The sequence below is a fragment of the Empidonax traillii genome, unplaced genomic scaffold, assembly GCF_003031625.1.
Source record: "Empidonax traillii isolate 1590-97213 ecotype Southwest subspecies unplaced genomic scaffold, ASM303162v1 scaffold30:size3273891, whole genome shotgun sequence".
NCBI lineage: Eukaryota > Metazoa > Chordata > Aves > Passeriformes > Tyrannidae > Empidonax > Empidonax traillii.
In genome coordinates this window covers 3,171,676-3,195,672 of record NW_020955223.1, presented here as the reverse complement: position 1 = coordinate 3,195,672, position 23,997 = coordinate 3,171,676, and the positions used below count along the sequence as shown (strand labels likewise).

The 23,997-nt window shown below is 34.8% G+C and overlaps 1 protein-coding gene across 1 annotated transcript in view; it reads left to right on the top strand.

Annotated features, from left to right (window-relative positions):
* The window catches only part of THSD7A (thrombospondin type 1 domain containing 7A), a 120,160-nt gene that overhangs the window by 17,637 nt on the left and 78,526 nt on the right, over nt 1-23,997 (top strand). Inside the window, exons 4-7 of the mRNA XM_027911107.1 lie at nt 403-584; nt 2,339-2,407; nt 6,187-6,342; nt 8,566-8,769. Coding sequence (XP_027766908.1) covers nt 403-584; nt 2,339-2,407; nt 6,187-6,342; nt 8,566-8,769 — 611 coding nt within the window. The remainder of the gene's footprint in view (nt 1-402; nt 585-2,338; nt 2,408-6,186; nt 6,343-8,565; nt 8,770-23,997) is intronic.

The following is a 23,997-nucleotide window of genomic DNA, read 5'->3' as shown; positions in this document are numbered from 1 at the left end:
TCACATGTCTTTATATTTTGGCTTTAGTTTATATAAATTTTCTAGCTCTAAAAAAATGCTAAGAGTCACAATCTTGAAAGTGAACTTATCTGAACATGGACTATATGTCTCGATATCAAGTTTTTCTTCCCTCAAATAAAACATTTATATGTGTGATATGTTTCAGGAATTGAACAGAAAAGATGTTCCTAAAGAGTAATAATTTAAAAAATTAAATGTTAAGAAAAACATTCCAACCATATAAAATATGAGGCTTAACTCACCTCTGTGTGCAAGAAATTGTGGTGCTCTGGCCTTTTAGAAAATTAATAAAGCTACTAAAGTATTTCAGCTTGTATAAATTAATGCTATGTAAAATGGCTTCATGATTTCTAAAGACCAAATCAACCAAATTTGATACAGGTATGGTTGGCGGACCACAGAGTGGACAGAATGCCGTGTCGATCCTCTCCTTAGCCAACAGGACAAGAGGCGAGGAAATCAGACGGCGCTGTGCGGAGGTGGCATTCAAACCAGAGAAACGTACTGCGTGCAAGCCAATGAAAATCTTCTCTCCTACCTAAATACCCTCAAGGATAAAGAAGGTAAATTTGATTCAATTGCATTTGAATTAGTGTGAAACTAGAGCATGTCAGCATTCCAGAGCTCCTTGACAGCCATTGTCTTCTGCCATGAGTGCCTTCTTACCTTGTGGGTTACTGCTATTTTTCAATTCAAGTGAAAGTGCTTAACTGATGTAGCAGAGATTTCATTCTCTGTGCTGCAAATATAGATTCCTAGCTACAAATTACTCTCTCTTAATATCTACTGAAAACTACTGTCTTATGTAAAGAATGTCTCTCAATAAGAAAGAGCATGAGAAGGCGGGTCAGAAATCCTAGATTTGGTTTCTGCATCTGCTGTAAATTTCTTGTGTATCCTTCAGCTGGTTGATAAACTTGTGCTATTTGATGTGTGGATGGAATATGTCAATTCTGGCATGTAAGCTCAATATAGAAAAACAATGTAAAAATATGATTATATTTAATTCTCAGGAAATTGATTTTTTTTCTTCTTTTCTTGATTTGTTCAAGTTCTTAAGTAGCTTTCAGAACTTCAAGCCAATATAATTTCATCCGTTTATTTCCCTAACTGGAAGAGAGATTATTCCTTGTCCCTGTTACAGCTTGTACAACTTTTTAAGAAAAAAGAGAATAGCTTAGGAGACAAAATCTTTAATTCCTTTGGTAATGTATGTACTTTAGAACAACACTTCAGTAGTTTGTTACATCTACTGCTGCATACTAATGAATCACTACAGATTTAGAAATCAGTAAATTAAGCTAAATGCATTTAGCTTTTTAATTGTTTTATCCTCTTCTGTATCTGTTTCACACAAACACACATTATTAATAATAAAAAAAAAAAATGAATGCAGCCACACACTTCAGGAAAAGCAACATCATTGTACAAGTCCTGTGTAATACAAACTTTAGACCAGGGTTGGCCAAACTGCAGGCTAGTGAGGCTTCTGCTGTGATTTAAAGGTACTCTCAAACTTGCCATAGAGGTATAGTTTGTGGGGAATATTAATGCCAGCAAACATTTCAGCATGATTGCTGGGATCAGTAGCAGTGAGCTACTGAGCATTATGAGCTCCGCAGGCCTCACATCTGTATTTATAAAAGAAGAAACTTTCAAGCCTCTTCGTTTAATGAAAATCAGCTTCTGCCCAAGGGCTTTTAGTAAATCGCCTCTGTGGAACAAAGTTTAGATGCCCCTGCAATAGTGTGAACGAGGAAAACCTCCCAGCTAAGGAAAAGTAACAATAAAACCAGTGGCAGCTTACTGTTCAGAATGATGATTAGGATTTTGGTAGGCTGTGAAGTCTTGCCGGCTTAGGCGGGTGTGAAATCTACCCTTATCAGACTGTGACAGGAATACGCAGAGCCCATCAGGAGGTAATCTCTGCAGACCCTGGAAAGCTGATTAAAATGTAACTAGTCTTTGGATGCATAAACATGAGAACAGTTTTTCAAGAGCTCAAACTGAGGGTGAAGTGGGTCTTAGTTTAAAAGGAAGCTCTGGGCTGTTTCCATATTAGGGGATAGATTTTCAGAAGAGCTGCTGCTTCTCTCATCCTTCCTCCCTTTCCCCTCATAGAAACATACTCACAGAAAACTAAAAGTAATTTGAGGATGGAAAAAAGCCAGGTAACACACTCACCAGATTTAGCTGTGGGGAAACGCCTTCATTTCAGTGTAGTTTACGGTCGATGGTAGGGAATGCTGTCTGAGTAAGGCTGCTTTAAAGACCTCCGTTCTCATATACTCATGATGGCGTTTCCCTGTTATTTCAGAAAGTCAGTCACAGATCAAGTCGAAGGCTAGTGCTGCGCCTCTGCTATCAATCACTTTTGAAATAACAGGTAGGTAAATTAAGGCCTCTGACCTGGCCCTTTGATTAAAAGCATGCAAAGGAGGCAATATCCCTTTTGGGAGACCTTGTTGGCTATATGTGTATAATTAACATGTTTATGTAGCTCTAAAATATTTAAATGGATTCATGCATTCTCAGGAAGTTTCAGGTCAGTTTGAAAGTGACAGGCCCAAACTCAAACTAATGATGATGAGCCTGCTGGGATGCTGGAATAGTTTCCTGCTCCACTCCTTTCAATTCTGAACTCTGGGAATTGTTTTGCAGCTTTCATCATAGCAGCTGTTTCCAGTCCCTTCTGTAGATTTAAAACACTGAGTTAGGGCTCCAGTAAGAATTTGAACTTTTAATACTTAGCTGAACCAGAATCCCTCATGTCGTTCAGGTCAGAAGGAAGAAGGAGTATTGGATGTAGTAATTAAGCAGGTGGCAATCAAGTTTCATGGAGGCCATTGTCATTCTGCCTTTTACTTGACACTGACTTAAATTGTTTCATCTCTATTCACCTCAACTGGTTTCATCACAAAGCTTCTCTCGCTGTAAGATGAAGTGGATATTGTCATCTTTTTACAAGTACCTTTAAATCCTTTGATGTAGAATAAGAATGGGAGAAAAGTTCCTTCATGGGCATAATTTTATGCTATATCTGCAAACACACAGTCACTGCCCTCTTAAACACAGGAGAGCTGCATAGACTTGTGCTGTTTCTTAGACCATCAGGTTCTGAATTATCTAATGAATTTTGATCATAGAATTCAACATTATAAAAAGAAGAATATGAATTCTTTAATTGTTGGTCAATTAATATGTTTTGGGCTTGAGTTCTTCTTGGGTTTTTTGAGTGTGAGTACTTGGAGAAATTTCCTATGAAACCGATATGACAAATGACCAGAAAGAGAAATATGAAGTTGTGTCTACTTGTGTCTGTATGTGACACTGATGCAGTCACATACAAATTCACTCTCTTTACCATCCTGGTCATTACTGGGCACCAATCTATTGAGGGTCTCTAGAGACAGATGGGGAGTTTGAGATCTTGATATATGTAGCAAAGGCATAAGAACAGAACTGTTCTTTTTCAATCCTTTTTTAAATTCAGTTACTCGAGCAGGTGTTTTACAAGGGTATAAAATATATTCAGCTAAAATTTCCTGATAGAGCAGATAATTTGAGGACAGGATGATTGAATCTTATTTTGGTTTTTAGATCACTACTTTCAAACCTGAAATTTATTGAAAACTGAATCTAATTTTTTAGTCAGACAGAAGGAGAAAGAGAGATTATCAAAATGCATTCACTTTTATCTCCATTCTTGGCCCACAATTTGGTCACATTTCACATTGATCTTGTAGTATTACACACAGTCTAATCAACGTTCAACATCACTTTGAAGGAAAAAAGAACAATCCTTATTGCTGCCACAAGACAGTATGAAAGGACAGGGATAAGACAAGGTTTTAAACTGTAAATTTCTGCATCCAGAATCATCGTCTCTCAGAGTGTCTTGATAAAAAGTAAGCATCAAAAGCTGAGTTAATTTATACTTTTTTGATACTGAAAGAAATCCATTTAAACTGATGGGAGCAAGATGGTCATAAAATACCAAGGCAAGGCTGTTGTCTTAATTTACTGTCTTCTCAAAGAAAGAATTCTGAGTAATCCTGCATGAATGCATTCTTAATTCTTCATGATGAAAACATTTTTTTTTTAATAACCTGAAAGATTTTTTTAATAACCTGAAACTTATCTATCCTACTGTTGAATTCTTTTGTTTTAAAAGCAATATATCACAGATCTGTTAGCAGACATTTATACATAATTTATGGTCTAAAAGCATTTAAAAAACATTTTGGCATATTTAGAGATTTATTGATACCTATAGAATGAAGAACCTGCTATTTAAAGCTTCCTGAGGAAAGATCTTTTGTTACAGTGTGATGGTAAGTTCTTTATCCAGATGCAGGCTGGAGATGAAGCATGGCATTCCTCAGAATACTTTCTCTGTTCCCTGAAGCAAGGCTGCGTCTCAGGGGTGTAATTGACCCTTAATTTCAACTGTCTCACTTGGGTAATTCCCTGATTAAATCAAGGTTTAAAAAGTACAGATAGAAATTACTTACTGGTTTTCTTTTTTTATTAGAAAATATTCAATTCAAACTCAATTACAGGCAAATTATTTTTATTTATATCCATTTTCTACACAAAATATGCATATTATGTTGATTATCATGCATGTTAGGTGTGCATGTCAAACTTACTGTAAAATTCAATGTTCTGTCATAAAATTTAATTCCAAAATAGCATTATGCAAATGTTGAAATATTTGGTTTTGTATTATTTTGTGTTGAGAGATTGGTGAGCTGGAGGCAGTAATGTTGAAGGACTGTGGGCCATCTTCATGCCTTCATTACGTGGAACAACACAGTGTAAAACTGTGTCAAAGGAGGCAATGTGGAAAATCAGAAGAGGGGGAGGATTTTTCATTCCCTTTTTCCCTTAAAAAAGTGAGAATTGAATGGTTTTGCTGTAACTGGAAAGATCATCTACTTAGAAAATCTGAAACGAAAGACATACACACATGTCTACAAGTAAGACCACACTTTAACAACATGGTGTTTACTTTCACATTGTATCAGTTGTTATTGATCTCATCTTTAAGAAGGATATTTTGTCGTATTCTGAACTTATTTCATCAGAGAGCTCTTCCCATCAAAAGGAATTATTTGTAGTGGTGGCAAAAAATAATGAGGTAACCTTCCTGTGAAAAAAAATGCTGATGGGAGTACAATGAGAGTGTTTTAAGTTAAGGAATGTCATGTTTTTTCAATCAACTGATGTGAATTAATGTGGCAGATTTCACTTCGCCTGCTAGCAGATATTCTCTGCTTAGTGTGATATTTTTTCAAGTCCTGAATTATGAAAGAGAACTAAAGTCTTGCTTGCAATGAAATAATACATTTTGAGTTAGAGTTCTTCACCTTACTCTGGTATCTTCTAGAGTTGTCCTAATTTTTGCATGACTTGGGGAGTCAAAGATTAAAGTATGGAAGGAGAAGGGTGATTTTGGCCTGGTTTATTGATCCTTAGAGATCAGAAGAATCTGCTTTCAGAAGTGTCTTTATAGATTAATAATACTTTAATGAAAAAATAAATTGTCTTGTGTCATTTTAATTACTTTGAATAGATTACTTATATATATTTATAGTATATGCAAACCATATATGTTTGAAACAAGGCCTGTCTTGAACTAAAGCTTCTACTGCACAAATCATACTGCTGAGTATGCACCTTACAGTCTTTAAAGAAGAAAAAAATTTGTAATTTTAGCTTGTTTCAAGTTACTTAAAAATAATCTTTTAATATTAATTAACCAGTCTTTTGAAGTTATTGTATCATATACTATATATATACACAAGTGCGAAGGGATTTATACAGGTTTTTTTTCAGTTTCTTAAGAAAGGAAGTAGTGAGATAGCAGGACATCAATTTACAGAGTGCAAAGTGAACAATTATTGTAGTAGCATAATTTATACCTTAAATGCAAGGACTCGTCCAAGAGGGTGCTGCAATATCTACAGTCTCCCTGACTCCACATAATCGGATTTGACTCTGTTCGTGTAGACAGTGAACTGACTTGTGTTTCATTTTTTTGGAAGTGGGCATTTTTCCATCACTTCTTCAATTTAAAATTATAGCAGCCTTTCTAATTGAAGGATGGTTCTGTCCACGTAAAGCTGACATGTGAGAAATGTTTTAACTTTGTTTTGACAGCTTCGAGGCCGGTGGACCGTAAACTGTGTACAGGACCTCTTCCCAGCACCTCCCAGCTGTGCCATATTCCCTGTCCTATAGAATGTGAGACCTCAGCATGGTCAGCCTGGGGACCATGCACCTATGAAAGCTGTGATGACCCTCAAGCCAAGAAGGGTATGTAAAAATTCAGCAGATCCTTTTAATGGTGATTAATATTCCTGAGTCACTAGGAACCTCTGGCTGTGCAAGCACACTAACTTTTGTACCAAGAAGTGTATATCCAGTGCCTCTGAACATCAAAATAAGGTCATTGAATTAGGCCTATATTTTAATATTACTGTTACATGAAAGCTGGCAAAAATGTAGCCTATTTACTAGACTCTCAAAATTGGTTTGCATTTTTACAGATCAATTCCAGTTTTGAGTCTTTCTCTCACATTGGAAGGAATATAGTTTGTCTGTGTGTTCAAATCACAATTCTGGCACTGTCTCGATAAGAGGACAGAGGCAGCCTTTGAGTTATGTAGTGTCCAAGTGACTCAAAGATTTACAGTTCAGTAATAGCTTAGGGATTCACCATTAGACCGTAAAGCATGATCTGGCAAGGAAATGGGACCATTCATTGTTGATACGTGACATTGTTTTACTGATGACATATGTGCTGGTTTCAATTTCAGCATGTTTTACAGCTTATTTCCATGCCAAACAGATTGTAGTAACCTGACATCAAAATAGGAAAGCAAGAATAGAGTGACAGGGACCTCATGTTAGAAGTCTGCGGGTTCCTGGCTGTAAATGAGAAAAACTGGCCTAGTCATTGCTGCAATGCGATTATCTGACAAAAGCTGGGAATACAGACTTGGTTCCTTGATTAAAAACAGCCATAAGAAAGGGCAGCTACATATGTCCACTTGAAGGAGCAAGTATGATTAGCATGTTAGTTTAGCTGTGTCTTTCTGGCATACTGCTAGCTACACTTCTGTGTGGGCAGCAGTAATGCAAGTTTTGCAAAGCTGTTTTGCAGAACTCTAATCCAACCTTGATCAATTCAAGAAGGAAAAAGCAGTTCAGTGTGTAAGCCTATTGGATTAAGTCTCCTCTGAGTATAGCTTTCAAGTAGTCTGTTATTTCTGTTGCTGTTCCATCACTGAAAGATTTGCTACATTTTGGGGCGTAAAGTTTAGGTTTGTGAGACTGATTTGGACATCTGCCTAAAGGAAATATATTAGGATGTACATTATGTAAGCCTTTATTCCTGCACATATGAGCAGGGATCTTTTCTCAACTGCCAATGTTTTCCTTGTATCTGGAAATTCTTACATTTTATTTTATAATTGCATTGACAGTTCTTCTGAGAGAATGATGTAAAAATTGTACGGGCACTCCCACTTTTAGCAGCATGTCTTTCTACATATTTCCGGATCACTTGCCTCCTTTGTTGCTGTAGATACTGGAGTTCTTTATTTTTGAAATGATATCAGCCTTTTGTGTCAGACTTACTAAACCATTTGCTCATAATTTGGCTGATCTCTTCAGTTTAGAAAAGAACCTTCACACAAATGACAATTGAAGATACATGGAAATGTATTTTTAAAGTAATATTTATTAGAGTTAAATGAAGAGGCATGTCTTCAAACAAAGAATCAGTTCTTGCGCATATGTGTTTGACAACTCTCTGGTTTAGTTTGTGTTCTGGTAGAAATGAGTTATATGTAGCATTTTATAAAAAATATCTGTATAATACTAACTTGCTTGAATACTGATTAAAAAAAAAAGGCTGTGAAAAGAAACAAACCCTTACCAAAGTTAAAAATATTCCAATCAGATAGAAACTATAGGAAGTTATTACATGAGGAACTATTTTTTGAATCCATTCAATTTGATTAGGCTGTTCTGACTATATGTAGTCTGGCTTTTTCAACATTACATCCTGAAAGCGGGAGAGGGGTTTGCTCTTGGTTACTAGCATTGATCTCACAGGTGACACACTGTATAACGCCCATCAGTTTCTCCATCCCAAAATGAGTTTGGGTAGTCTTAAGGAAGTTTTTAAATGTATTCAAATGAATATTATAATGTTTATTACTGAAAATTTGTTCATAAGACTTCTTGGTTTTATTTCCATGCCTTTGTTTGTCTTACAATGCAGTCTTTTTATTCTTCTATTTTATTTTGGGGGGAGAGTTGGAGCAGAAATGTAGTGTTTATAAGATGATATCATTTGGTAATCCATCCCTATTGGAAGATATCTGACAAGAAAACAAACAATATGTTTGAGAAATGGCAACCCAGCAATCTAGGCAAGATTTATTACATGAGATGGATCTGACCAGATAGATAAAAAAAAGCTTCGCTTTGCATTTTAAAGTTGAATTGTTATTTTCATGGACTTTTTAGGCTTTAAACTGAGGAAACGTCGCATCACCAATGAGCCTACAGGAGGAACAGGAAACTGCCCTCACCTGCTGGAAGCCATCCCATGTGAAGAGCCCTCATGCTATGACTGGAGAATCATAGGGCTGGAGGAATGCATTCCAGACAATGAAAAGCCATGCGGCCCTGGTACACAGGTTCCTGTTGTCGTCTGTGTCAACAGTGATGGTAAGGTGCTTTTTTCTGCAGTACACACCAACTAGAGTGAAGGTGCTAATACGTAGTCCAAAAGGGTAGCAGTTTTTGTTCTCAGCTTTCTTAATCCTTAAAACAAAGAGTTCTGGAATAGAAATAAATGTCCTTTAGTATTGGTTAAGAAGGGTAAGACCTCTAGTTGCTCTAGGATCAAGACCCTTCATCTATACACTGTAGGTCTTCAAAGATAAATGAGGAGACTTTGAGAAAATTAATAGGAAACACCTATTGTTCATCAGTAGATCAGACTCATGCCTGCAGTGGCGTGACTGAATTCCCTGATGTAATCCCCCTAACAAAGCTGATCCTCTCAGTCCAGGAACAAATAAAGTGTGAGTAAACTAAGACATATTGCAGTAAGTATAGCTGGAAGAAAAATAATAATGTGTTTATTAAAAAGCATGGTTTGATGTGTGTTATGGAGCTGGGTTGACAATCTGAGCTGTCTTGCTTCTACGAAAGGTCAAAAAATACCACCATTATTCAATTATCTTCTGTGGGAGAAAACAGATTTTGCATGACATAGTCACAAAAGCCAATTTTGAAAGCTGCTTACAAAATACTTTAATCTACAGAAGATTCATGAATTATTGTTGCAAGAATATTCCTTATTCATTAGTGATATTATAGTCTAGAGCAGCATATAAATTAAAACAATTTTACTGACTACAGTGTAATATGGTAATAGGCTTCTAACGCCCTACAGAGGATTAAGTAAGAGGACGTGTCGGATGAGTGTTAACAGCAGCACAAAATATTTTGAAATTAAATTGATCAGAAGTAATAAGAACTGATTATAGAGATATTTAAATCTTAGGATTTCATGCTGAAGAATTTGGATCAAGATTGAGTTTTGGGGCTTAAATTGAAAAGCTGAGATTTAGAGTGTAAGCTTCATTTTTCTACATACACCTAAGGGAACTGGTAACCATTTTTACAGCTCAGAAAGAGATTAGAATAAAGTTACAATACTGAATATACTATATTTTGTGTCCTTATCTCAAAAAATTTCCCTTTGCAATGTAATAATTTCTTGGCAACAACACTGAAACTATTTGCATTTTGTTTATGTACATTTTCGGGTGAAAAATGACCTTTTCCTTATAAATGAAAGAGTTTTCTGAATAATTGTTATTTTTTTCTCTCTTTTTTGATAGCAAAAGAAATTTATCTGTAAAACAGAAAGAAATTGTTTGTTTTGGTTTGGTTTGTTGTATTTTTTTCTTGACTAGATTTTGGTTAGTTTGGTTTACCTTTTTTTTATTATTATTTTTGAGGAGGGTTATTTTCTCATGTGTTACCTAATTGCTTACTAAATTGTAATATAGCAATTTATATTGCCTATAACTTATTGCATATTTGGAACATGCAATTGAGCCACTAAACTTTGAGATATCTTTTAAATATATGGTATTTTCTGTTGAAAACTCACAGGGTTTGCTCTCTGCACTGCATGAGCTTTGGTTTTGGCCAAATTTGACTTTGAAGACGTGTGATTTTTTTTTTTTTTATTCACAGTATTCATCTTTGTCTCTCTGTCTTTCTGAATTATATGGCATTATACATTGCCTATGTCAGCTGTCTTTCCCAGAAGCAGTGAGAAGTCAGGCTTTGGCCATATGCTTGTCAGTGTTTAAAAGTTAAAGAGTTGTGGGCATAGTTTCAAAGAAAGGAGAAAACAAATTGCAATTATGGCTTGTTTTGCAAAGATCCAATCACCCACAAAGGTACATGTTCACTATCTTTCAACAGAGTGCAAAAGCAATGAAGAGTAATGTAGTGGATTGACCCAGCTCTTCTTTGAACCCCTTCTCTTAGTAAACAATATTCTGTGTACTTTACCAGGAATACCAGGTGTCTTTTGCTTAAGTCTCTCCTGAGAAAGATTTGCATGATGCAGTAGAAGCAAAGTACAAAGTAAGCACCCACAAACCTCAGCATTCTCTCCATCCAAACTGTCTCTTCTCAAGCATCACCTTACTTTGTCTCCCACAGCACCAACCCCCTAAAAAACCTGTAGGCAACTCTTAAATACCTCTCTAAATATGTACTGCCACCTCTTCCCACGTAGTTCCCATCTAGTACTTTGGTGTCCTACCCCTGCAGTCAACAGAACAACCATGGTATCCATCACCAAACACTTGTTGCAGATGTCTGAGTTCTGCTCTGCAAAATACAACAGAGCAACACTTTGCATTCAGGCAAGTTTTGCTTCAAGCCCTACATCTGCAGGGTAGTTTGCAGTAAAATAAAGTTTGGAGAATGCTACTCTTCAATTGTCTAAACATCATGGCTTAAATTACTCATCACAAGAAATTTGTGATATTCAGTGTTCTTTGAGCATTTTTTTGGAGAAGACTGCATTGAATGTCAGTTAAAGACTGTGCCTCAATTAACAGGATACATAATTTATGTAACAATCATGCTATAATTTTGATCTAAATAGCACACAGGGAATTTCATTCAGTTTTCCATGTAAAAATGACTCTGAAGGAAAACAGCATGGGGAAAGCATTAATTATTGCTTAAGTTTGCTATGTTACTAAAACTGAACTAATCTTTGCTTAACATTATTCTCTTTGGTCTCTTCAAGAGTTTTTTTATTAGAAGTATTAATGAGCCTATCTTAAAGTGCCTGGATAGGAAAGGTTGGATTGAAGGGACTAAGTGTATTAAAATAAAAGTGTATTTTCCCCTTGGCTTCTGCTTTATAAAATGAAAAAGGCTAGTGGTACGTATTTCAGGGTAAGCATTGTACTCTAAAGGTACTGCTTAATGTGAATTAAATGCTGCACTGATTAGTATCTTTTCTTCCTGTGCACTGTTCCATCGTTCTATATGTTTGAAGCATAATCAGTTGGGATAAGGTGTCTTGACCTGGATGTTTTACTTCACAATTAGAATCAAGCAACAGCATTTGTGAGATTGTTTCATATAATTGGAATGAGCGTCTCTCTTCAATTTGGTGTATAGATAAGAGTCATTACAACCTTTGAGAGAATAGCAAACAATAGATTATCCTCCCGTCTCATTGCCGGAAGCCTGTGATTGTCATTTTCTTTCCACAGCGGATGGCAGTAATCAGAATTTTCATTCAGGCTGAAAAAAATATGACAGCCAGTACCCCAGGTTGTCATTGCAGAGGCTATAATGAACTTTGATGTATTTTATTATATAAAAGGAACTTCAGTCTTTTACTGTGGAAACAGCCTTTTCAGAATAATTTTCCTGGAAATTTCACAAAGGAGCTCCTTTAGGTGTAAAGAACACCTTTTGGTTGTGGCAACTCACAGACTGGACAGAAACTGATCAGAATTCCTCCATTGTATACCTAATTTTAATAAGCAGAGATCTGTTGCTAGTGTTCCATTCTACGGATTAACTTTGAATAATGATAAAATGACTTTTTAAAATTAATTATCATCCATCTTTTTTATGTATACAAGGCATACTTGCACACATACAGGTATGTACATATTGTCTCTTATAAGTATTTTAATACAGTTCAGAAGAATATTTTTAGAACAGATGAATTTACTCTGTTTCTCTAAAGCTATGACAATCTATGAAGAATACAGTTTCAAATATTTTTCTGTATTATTTGAAGTCTGTAGTGAGAAAGCTGGCCACTTCCACACTCTGTTAAGAGACACATTAGTCCCAATCATATGTAAATAGAGCAAACTAATTTCTGACATAAAAATCCGCAAAATTAACTACTGCTGAAAATACCTACAAAATGCTTGTTTCATTCATTTTTTGGTTTTATCTTCAGTCTGAAACAGTAGCAGCGGCTGTAGGGTCAGTAGTGTGCTTCTGATCCTCAAACAGTCGGCTGAAATTACTCGCTCATTTTGTAAGACTGTGTAAATAATAAACTGGTTTACAGCCTTTATAATATACTGGGCTTTGTGCTACTGTATGTGCTACTCTGGATAAAACAGATCTCACTTTTGAAGGGCAATTTTCTTCCGGGTCTTGGTCAAGCTCACTAATTGTTGGGTTACAGCTAGCTCAACAGGGCACAGACAGGAGTGGACGCGCTGCCATCTTCTGTATCGCAGCTGTGAGAGAGACTCGCCTTAGAAGAGGGAGCCATGGCAACAGCAAGGCTCTCCGTATATATGTAAATTCCTACAACTCTTTGAAGTAGCAAAATTGTTCTTGAAGTTGTCTGGACGGAGGTGTGTGCTGATGTAGCTGAGTGCCATGAGCTCTTCTCTGGCACCTGGATGGATGTGGGTGACACGGATCTGGTCTCCCTGAGACTGAAGCGCAAATTCAAACCACCACTGCCATTGGTATATTCTCATGTAAACGGATGGGTTATACTGGTTTTGCAATTTTGGGGGATAAAACAGTGGTGTCAGTAGTTAATTAGAAGATATAGAAGGTAGTCTGTTTTGTTCAGACACATTTCAAAACAATTAGTTTAGCTACTTTGTCTGGAGCTGAAGCACTGTACTGATCAAAATGGAACAGAGCACATTTCCAGGGTATATTTCATTTATTCTGTGTTTATTCTTGTCTACTGAGACTGGCTGAAAACACCGTACTTCAGGCATATGAATATCCTATTTGTTTTATTTGCCTTATTGTGTTTCTTTGGATTTAGAAATATTTGTATTTCTGAAATCTATCTTCCTTTTGTTGAATTTCACTTTGAAGTAAATCTTACAAAATGTCTTCATGAATTTTAAATTGTCTTCTGTTATTCCCTGATAAATATCTCTGTTTTCTGTATTAAATTTGCTTATGGCTTTATATCATCTTACAATAGGCAGTTAATGAAACATATAGAATACATTTCAGGAAAACTGAAGATTGGCCGATGTAACAACTTTTATTTGAAGTATTTTGGCTATTTTAGGAATTGGCTCTTTCAGTATACTTATGGCTTGCATCAAATATACGCTAAATGAGTAGCTACTGGTCTTCATTTATTTTCAAAATGGGAAACAGTAAAAGAATCAATCAGTCTGGGCATAAGTATTTTATAGGTGTGCCCAAATATAAAGAATCTACTTTTTCTGCCATTTTTATTGTGTGGTTATATGCATTGAATGAAGAAACCATCAGACTGGTTGGATTTTTTGATGAGTATTTAGGATAGAAAATACTACTTTGTGTCACTTTATGATGGAGTTCTGTAAAAAGAACAAAGAACCAGATTCAAATTCAGATTACATTGAATTAGTCAGTTAATCTTATTAAAAAAACCCAGATCAAAATCTGGTCAATGCTCAGCAGTCAATTAGTAGAAAAATACAGTAGCTAGTGACAGTTTCTTTCAGCTCATATTGCCTTACACTCAGAGGAACTTGGTTATATGGGCATTAGTCATCATTTCCTGATATTTATTACCTAGCTAATATTATAACAGAATTGCTTTAAACTCTTCTTTGCTGTTGAGAGCTTTTTGGATGACCATCTGAGGGATTTAAATCAAATGTAATATGTATAGTTTTTTCTTCACAGTAAACATATAGGTTACAAAATTTAAAACCAAGTCTTTCCATTCTTTAATTTTTCTGCTTACATAAAAATATATTTAATAAGTTTATCAGAAGTTTGGTGTATGTAAACATTTCTTACTGAGAGTAAAATACAGTGAGTTTAAAGAATTCACTGTAAATGGACACTCTCATGTTTCAGAGTACTGGATTTTTAAGGCTTTTAATTTTTTTACAAGGTTTGCTCTATTTAATGTAAAGAAATGTTAGGAGAAAAACTAGTGCACAGTACTGCTTAAAATATCTCATTCAAATCTCAGAAAGTTTGATAATTGATATTTCTTCTGTCAATAAAAGGTCACTTTTAGTTGGTAACACCAATTCATTTTAGTCTCTCATCTTGACATTAGGAGAGTGGACGTGTCACTATTGAGTTTTGTAGAAGAATGAGTGCTTTTAGTGTTTATGTAACATGAAGTGAATAAATTATATGGAATGAATTAAAAGCATCACTTTCTTTCTCCATGTCTTTAACAGTTGCCCTATAATTTGATGTGATGATTTCAATTAAAGTGATAAGTAGAATGTAACTATGTTTCATTTGCACAGTTCAGTAAACAATTATCCCTTATAACAATGCAATAGATCTTCGTTTCCAATTTATCATATATTTTTGAAGACAGAATTGCACTTGATATGGACAATGCCTACAGAGACATTAATGTCCATAAATAATATAATTAAGTGGAAAATGGGTGGGCCAGCTTAATTACCAAAATTTTTTTCTCATGTCATAGATCATAACTTGGCTGTCCGGTCAGATGAGTTTGGTGTGTTTTGCCTGTTTACTTCTAAAATGTACTATAATGCCCTTGCAGAGAGGCTGCGCTGGTGTAAGATTTGCTGGACTTCTAGGAGTAGAAGCTGATGTAATGGGAAGTGCAAGTGTTTTGAAAATGTACCAGAGAGTGCAATTACATGTTTTATATTATACATACTCTTAGTACCTTGCCTTTGTTTTTCATGGCATAGCCAGTATGATCCTGCAATAACTGCTTGTGGGTAAATTAAGAGGGGAGATTTCGAAACATACATTTTGATTTAAGTAGCATTCTGCAATGCAGGAACCCAGTTCTGATTAGACTCCAAGTTTTATCATGGTAACAACTCAAAGGGGAATAATTGTAGATACATTTTAAAAAAATAGTTTTTTTCCAGGAAGGTCAGTTTAAAGCTTTACAGGATTTCCATTTGTTGCTTCAGATTATGCTGTTATGAAACAAGAAAGAGAAATGGTTTATGGAATTATGGATGGATTGTAAAACTGGATTTATAGTGCCAGTACTGAACTTTGGTTTTGGATTTTTTTTTGTACGCCAACATGTTAACTCCCTAGAATAGACTCAGAAAATACTTGAAATCTTTTTACAAAACATACTCAGAAGAGATAAAATTACATCTAATACTGTTATCTATAAAAATAATGGTACATATTATATTACACAGTACCAGTCATTAATCTTTATGATAAAATGTTCTAAGACAGTATCGTCTCATTAGGTTTGATGGGAGTCAGTTTTCCATCTGAGACAAAAAGGTTGCATTGGCCTATTTATATTTTCCAACAACCTGCATGCTAATGGTACTACTACTAACATTTATTTTCTAAATAAATGTTAGTAGTAGTACCATTAGCATGCAGGTTATTGGAATTTTCTAAATAAATGTTATCAAATTTCAAAGCCGTGAAACTAGTGTGTTGATAAATGGTGACAATTAAAACATGAGCTAGTCACGTTGAGCCAGCATAAATAACAATTTTACTCTCAGTCCTTCCAGCTTTAAGCAGCTCATTGTCTGACATTTCTTATAGATCATAATTTCTGTTGAGTACTGATTAATGAAAAACCACTCTTACCTGCCAAAAATATTTGATTTCACAAGATAACCGTTCCAGTGACAATTCAGAGCCTTAAGATAATCTGTGTCATTTTGCAATTCTTGCAACTCCTGTGCGCTGAAGAAAACACCATCTCTACTGAATACTTTAAAAACCTCAAACTAAAATATGCCCAGCCACAATGCCTACTTGGAATCAAGGCAAACAGCTGAGAATGCCAGTCTCTCCAATGTTCCCAGTGATCTGTTCCAGGTTATGAGGTGCAGGTATCTGTGACTCTCCGTAGCTGAAACACTAGTAGAGGGAAAGGAATAAATTTGTACCTGGGATTTGGTGAAAAGGGGTATGGAAGACAAGACGAAGAAACTAGTTCAGACCAAGCAATGAAGTTAAGAACTGGGGAAAGGTGAGATTTTACACTGGTTTCCAAGACAGTTTACTGAGACCAAGCAAATTTTAGTGTCTCTACATGACAGAGATTAGAAATTAATTTTAGGAGGGATTTAGTCTGTTAATGGTCAGCCCAAGGGAGGATTTGACAAGCAGCTGGGGAGAATTTGTCAGAGCCGGGTGAAAGGGACAGTGAGGTGGCAGACTGGGATTAGTGTCTAGAGAAAATAAGGCTGGGTAAGAAGCCAGAGAATGGGGAATAAAGAAGGAAATTCATAACTTCTAGAGCTGGAACACTATGCATTATAGTCTGCATCTTCTTTTGCCTCACGAGATCACCAGGCAGAGCAGCAGCGTCCAGCATCAGTGAAACACCCATGGCAGAAGTACTATTTTTCATTTGGCTTCTCTTTTAAACTAGAAAATTGGAAAGAAATATAATTTCAAAATTAAGTATTTTAGGTTGCAAAAGCAAGCCCTCAAACATTAGGAAATTAAAATGGTTTGTATGGTCCTTATCCGAATGTGTCAGATGGAAGTACTTAATTATTTAATTGTGCCGACATAACATTTTCCCCACAGAACCTGTTACTTATTTGTGATACAGATTATATATCTCCTTTGGCAATTAAGTAGGCATTTTGTAGTAATGAATACCATGTCTTTGATAAAGCTAGCCTTAGTTTTTTCATTCTTCAGGGTTTAATTTTGCTCCACTTTTGTTCAGTGTCAGCAAAATATAGTACTAACCCATCACATCTTGAGTGTTCTGAAAATAACACTGTATTAGTGGGCGTCTGATAGTCATGACAGAAAGATCGTAGGAAAAACACCAGTTCTGTTTTAATAACACTTTTAATTAGTATGTGGTAAATAAAACATAGGCTTGTGCCTTGAACAAAAGAATAAAAATACCAAATAGCTCCTCATTAAGGAGTTTTCAGTCTGTGAACTGAAGGAGGAAGGGACCCAGTGGAAAAATAATAAGCAAGTGATTATGCAATTAAAAAGCCTGCATTATATGAAGGCAACTTTAATTCTGAGATTTACTCTTGTTTGGTTTCTTGACATAGTTTTGGGGGTAATTTATTGATTAACTTTGTAAATATTTCCCTAGGAATTATCAGATGTTTGAGTTTAATTTTACTGATATTAGGCATCATTTACTGTCACTGATGTTATTTTATAAATACCAAATTGGTGCATTACTGTTTTCCAGAGAAAAGATATTAAGCAGAAACTATATAAAATCTCTTGTTCTGAGTGTCTCAGAATAGATTTTTTTATTATTATTATTTAAAGAGGGAGAAAAGAAGAATAACTCTAGATAGATGCATCTTATATATTATAGGAGGCTTCTGGAAAACTGGTGATGTCCTTCCAGTAGGGAAAGGGAATTCTATTTCCAGGATACAATTTATTTCCTTGAGTAGGTGTAAATCTACAGTGAAATCTCTAATTTCTCTGACTTTAGGACATTAGCTTGTATATCTTATTAACAAAGTAAGAAAGTTGTAATGTCCCTCTACATTGCAGATGTGCTCCTGTTATTTCTGGTTTAGGTGTGACAATGTTATTATATGTCCTTAATTTAGCATTTATAAGATGTAATGGTATTTACCTCTGGCTGCTTTCCGTCCAACTCTTTTTCTGAATCCATGTGCTGAGAGGCTTGGAGAACAGAAAAGTCAAAAGGGATGGGTTAGTTTTAGTCTTCTGGAATCAGTTATGAAAATATTTCCAAAAGAGAAGATTAATTCACCTCTGAGCTCCCTAAAGGCATGCTGTGCCTTCTGCTTGTAATGATGAGAAGATATTCTTTGCAAGATGCATAAAAAGATGTTCTCCAAAGACTGCATTTTATCTGCCAGTGGTAGGACACAGACAGAAGCATCCATGAAATTAATTTTAAAACTATTTCTCAGAAATGTGTAAACATGACAGTGGCAGTGATCTCTCTTACACCTCTTGGGTCCTGTGTTTTAACTATGATTTAATTGAGCTGTCAGATTACATAGAGAGTGACAACTCTTTACTAGCTGCAACTGTATGAATAATGCAAAGAAAATGTTTGCAATCATCTTTTCCTATATAAAATAATTTTTCTTACTCTCTTAACCCCCTTTTTGAGATACGTGTATATTTATTTGTGTAGCAAGAGGTATGACAGATATATATGAATGCACAGTTGTAAACTCACTGCAAATTCACTGCATATTTGTGAAATACTAGACCAAGTGGAAAAGTCACCTAATATGCTGTCAGGTGCATACCATTAGTCTTTCTTTTCAGCTGTGGATTAAGCTTTTGCATTAGAGAGAAGAATAATATTATACTGTTGGTGGCCAAATTCTAGGAAAATACTTGGTGTTGAAACTGCAGTGCTGGAGTGTTTATGAATCAATTCATGATGCAACTGTTTGAACCTTTTAGCTTAAATTTATAAATTTATTCACCAAAGCTCATATTTATGCAGAAAATGAGAAGCCTGAAGTTTGTGAAAGTTTTGGTGTTTCTTGAAAAACAAGGCCATTTAAGGTAACTGCTGAAAATATGCAGATTAGTACCTCAGTGTAGGGAATTTTTGAAAAGATTGTGGTGAGCACTTTCATTCTACTGACGTTAGTGGAACTGTCACATTGTTTTCAAGCTACTGTTTTTCTAGTCTTGCCTATTATTTCCTTTTTATGCTTCTATTCCTGACTTATATCCTTGAATATTAATCTAGTTCAGACAGCACATCAGAATTATCTTTTCTAATCAAACTGGTTTGATTGACATTATCCTTCCCGAAGTTGTTCTCCTCTTAATTTTGAGTTTATTGGAGGGGAGGAGGAAATGCCTAAAATAGCAGTTACAATAAAATGCCTGTGAAACCTTTTAAAAGGCCACAACACTCTACTTGTCTATATCAGATGAATTAAAAAATCTTATGAGAATACTCAGCAGTGAAAAACTAGTATCACAATTTCCAATGAAAAATGTCTGTTTTTCTAAATAAGGAAAAAGACATATTGCAATAAAATACATTCATTCTGCATTTTCAAATTGATGTAATAAAATCCTACTGTTAACAATGTTCAAATAACAGTATTTTCCAAAGTCTGTGAAAGAAGTTTCCTTCACTTTTAAAGTGAAGTAGAGTTTCTGTAACGTTTTATAATCTAATAGAGAAAGTATTTTTAAAATTTTTTTGGTCATATTTTTATATAATTTTTTCACTGTATGAATAGGGGCTTGATTGGGAAAATTTTATGAGACAGCCCAGTTGAACTTGGAATCAGCTATATCTTTTTAAGGTGACATGGTGCTTTTGACAAGTTTTTTAGAAATGTAGTGTGAATTTTCAAGTGATCTCATGCTCCAGGTTCACACTCTCTTTTTGTTACCTTATAGCTCTGTCAGCACTTTTCCCCTCCTTTTCCCATCCTGCTAAAATGGCCTATTGGTCTGACATATTGATCCCACTTGGTCCCATGACTAATATTGATTTTATTCTCAATGGGACTGTAGCCTGTCATCAAACTTATTTTTTCTTTCGTTTCAAGATGACATTTGATTGGCTTATTTGACACTAGAAGACAACTGTGCTTGGTTATGATCAATACACTTATATTCTCTGTTCCTTATCATTCTCAGTAAAACTACGTTAGCAAATGAACCATGAAAATGCTTCAACTACCTGTCAAGCAGTAGGAAAATTTTATTCCTATTGTCAGGCAGTGTATGGATACTCCATTGTGCTCTTTATTATAAATACTGGACTTCTATCCCTGTGCTACAAGTCTACTATGACATCAAGTTAAAAGTATAGGAGATTTTCAGCTAAAAACATATCATGTCTCAGTTTTTGTTTTGTCTTACGTGCATGGAGACACTTCGAAAAGTCGATCCAAACTAACAGCAAAAATAATTAAACTATATTAAATGTGTCTGTGAATCCTCTTATTCAGAATTAAGGTGGCCTTAATTCTATTTGTCAAGAATTTTCTCTTTTATTCTGAGTAAGGATAGCCATACAAAATGGGCTATATATTAACATAAAATGTTAATACAATTTAACTAATCTCCTTCAAAGTCTGATTTTAATTAATTTGGATTAATTCTTCAGTATTCCTATTTAGAATAGGCTTTTTTAGTGATAATCACTTTATCACTAATAATTCAGATACAGCCTTTCATGCTGGTGAATATTCAGTGGTATCTCAAGTAGTGAAGAATCAAAGAAGGTATTGTCTGTAAGAAGAATTTTCCAATAGCCTTTGATGCATAATAAAAAATATGCACTCAGTAACTCATAGGGTTGTGTCAGAGATAAAAAGGCTGTGTTACTTTTTAAGCCATAGTGCTATAAGATACCATCTATGTGTCTCTGTGTGTATACTGAAGGAACTTGCCTCAAGTATATTTATTTATTGATTGATTGTTTAACTGGGACCCTAATAGGTAGCCAGGTGACTTCTGTGTGCTGGGGCAAACAGATACTGTGGCTGGCATCACCCCTACTGCTTAGAAAATTATGTAAATAAATACAGGTAGAACTGGAGTGAAAATATTTTTTGAAATTTTTTGAGTGAAAATATGTAATTTTGGTTTTCAAACTTAGTAAATCTAGAAAAGAATAGTAAAAATTTAGAGAGGAGATAAAGAAGTGAGAGGTAAATTTTCAAAGGATACCGCTAAATGTTAAGATGACAAAAAAGAGAACAGCTATTTTTTACTTTTCTGATTCTTGTTGAGTAAAGAATGCCAGCACAAATAAGAAGGTTACCCTTTAATGGAATTAATTTCCCCAGCCAATTGCCCCAGGTTTCTGTATACTTCTGTGTTAACATAGTTATGGACTATTTTTTTTTTCATACTTTTGTTTAATCTGTTGGCACTGCATTTTACATTAAAAAAATATTATCTGCATAAATAAATACTATTTCTTTACCTGTTTTTATTTGCTTCTTTCAAATTTAGACTCTATCTACATGACTGTAATCCTAATAGATGATTCCAATATAAATGGAGGTACACTGTTCTGCTATTGCCAGACATGGAAATGGGATTATTGGAAGCATTATTATTGTATCTGAAGATGTTAGTTCACTATTTTTAACCATTATTTTGAAGTTACATTCAAAGAATATGCTAAGATGTTTCCCATCTGAAGCAATTATAGGAGGAAATATCCATCTTTAAAATAGGTTCCTAATTTTTGCGTCAGAGTTGTCCCTTTATTGTTGTCATTATTTCAAGTTATGGAGTGTTACTTTGTTTTTGGTCATTCCTGTAACTGTTTTGTATATAGTGCAAAGCTTTACCTGAAGCATTGAGAAATACTAACCTGGATTTTTTAGCAGTGACTTAGTTTTCTTGAAATTTGCTTGTTTGAAACTTTGGATGAGCTTAAAGACAGGGAAGAAACTTGTAGCTAGAACTGTCTTACCTCTGTAGCAGAATAGCTTTCACACTCTTAGCTTTCCTGTAAACCACTTGCAAGGGCTTACCTGCATCTGCGTTCTTTCTACACAGCCGGTCGTATGCTGTGTTGTGGGGAAGGTGAGCAAACACTTGCTACTCTGTAAGCTATAACTGAGCTGTAGCAGTAGCATTTACTGGTTTGGTTACAGGGTAGGAGCAGAAGTATTCAAGTGTTATTGTTGAAATTAGATTTCTGCATGAATGTGGGAGTTCTTGAAGCCACTGTCATCCCACTCATCAAAATTTCTTTTCCCATAAGGCGAATATATGAAGAAAGAAGAAAATTGCACATAGCTATCAACAAGAAGTTATTCCTTGTAAAATGTGATGTTTCATCTCATTAAGGAATAGAAAACCTTAAAAAGATCATGATGTTTTCTTAAGTGTGTTGACATGCTGTTATCTTTGATTGGAAAAACATTGGATATGGTGGGTTTCTAAGCTCCAGCCATTTTTGTTTTGTATATTATTAGTTCCTGTCATTATCAAGCATTTGTCATCACAAAGGTTTGCTTAAAAAAACAAAAAGCTAAAGTCACATTTTAAAATTTAGTATTATATTTTAAAAGATATTCATATCTTCCAGCATTTGCATAGTGAAAGCAGAGTAGTCAGTGACTCTTTCTCTGTGTCACTGATTTGTGTGTGCTGTCATGGTAAAGATATAAATAAGAGGAAATACAATGTGCTTGTTCTAGCAAATCTCTCATTTTAAAAAAATAAATACATCCACAAGTTTATGAGATTCATTATGTTTTTTTAAAGTGGCCAAAATATCAAGTTTATCATTTTGTTCTAGTAAGGAATAGACTGTATGATACTGCATTGAAACTAAAACCACAGTAAATTTGCACACACAAATCACCAAATCAAACAATTAACAATCCTACAGTGTTTTCATATCATTAAACTATTTGACCAACTCTCTATTATTTTTATAAAATGAACAGATGTGAATACCCAGTGTATTTGTCTTCACTGAAATCACTGCCATTTCTACTTAGGCTTCTTAGAAGAAAAGGACTTCAAGAATATTAACCATAAACTAATTAAGATGTACTTAATTAAATGCAAATACTACTTAGCAAAAGCAATTGAGAGAAAGCCTTGTGATTAGGGAATCATCAACTGATTTAACACTTGGAGCTACCAGCTAGGCACCTAAGCATTAGAAATGAATGCAGAAACTTCACTAGATAAGGCTCACATGAGGGGAAAATACACCATCCTTTCACATTATGTTTGTTGAAAAACGTAGCAGTCAATGAAGTAGAATATACTGAGGTCATAAATTGTAATTAATGTGGCTTTATGTTCAATTAGAGAGGTTAAAAATTATTTCAAATGTTGAGAATTTATCAACCTACCTCATAGAGAGATATTTTTGATAGCTGGTCACTAAGGAACCATAAGAGAAAATAATTACTAAGGTTGCTGCGGTTTTCAAAGGCATTGCCATTTTACTAACATTAAAGCTTACATTGACAGACTTTGGAGAGATATGAATAAATACCATCAAGATGATATGAAGGCTAGTGGGATTAATAAGAAAGTTTCCTATTGTCTATCAAAGTATGTGCTATATGCAGGTATTGAACTGATTCAAGAGCAAAAATTGTTCTGTCAGTCAGGTACTGCTGCATGTGCTGCTTTTTTCCCCCTCCAAATACTCTTAAGATTGTTGAGCTAAACTAGATGGTAAATGATGAATTGCATGTAAATATTATTGTTTCCCCTTTCTGTGGCTTATTTGATTAGGTTTTCAGAGATTAACTTCTAAATTCTCCCTACTGAAAAATCTGGGTCAGCCTTTTGCAGTTGTGTATGCATTTTAGTTAGAGACATTCTCTGAGAAAGGCAGCATTCCTCAGAGAGTTCCTTCTGTATAGGGAAAACCAAACAAACAACAAGACAGAACTGTAAAAAAAAAAAAAAAAAAAAAAAAAAAAAAAAAAAAAAAAAAAAAAAAAAAAAAAAAAAAAAAAAAAA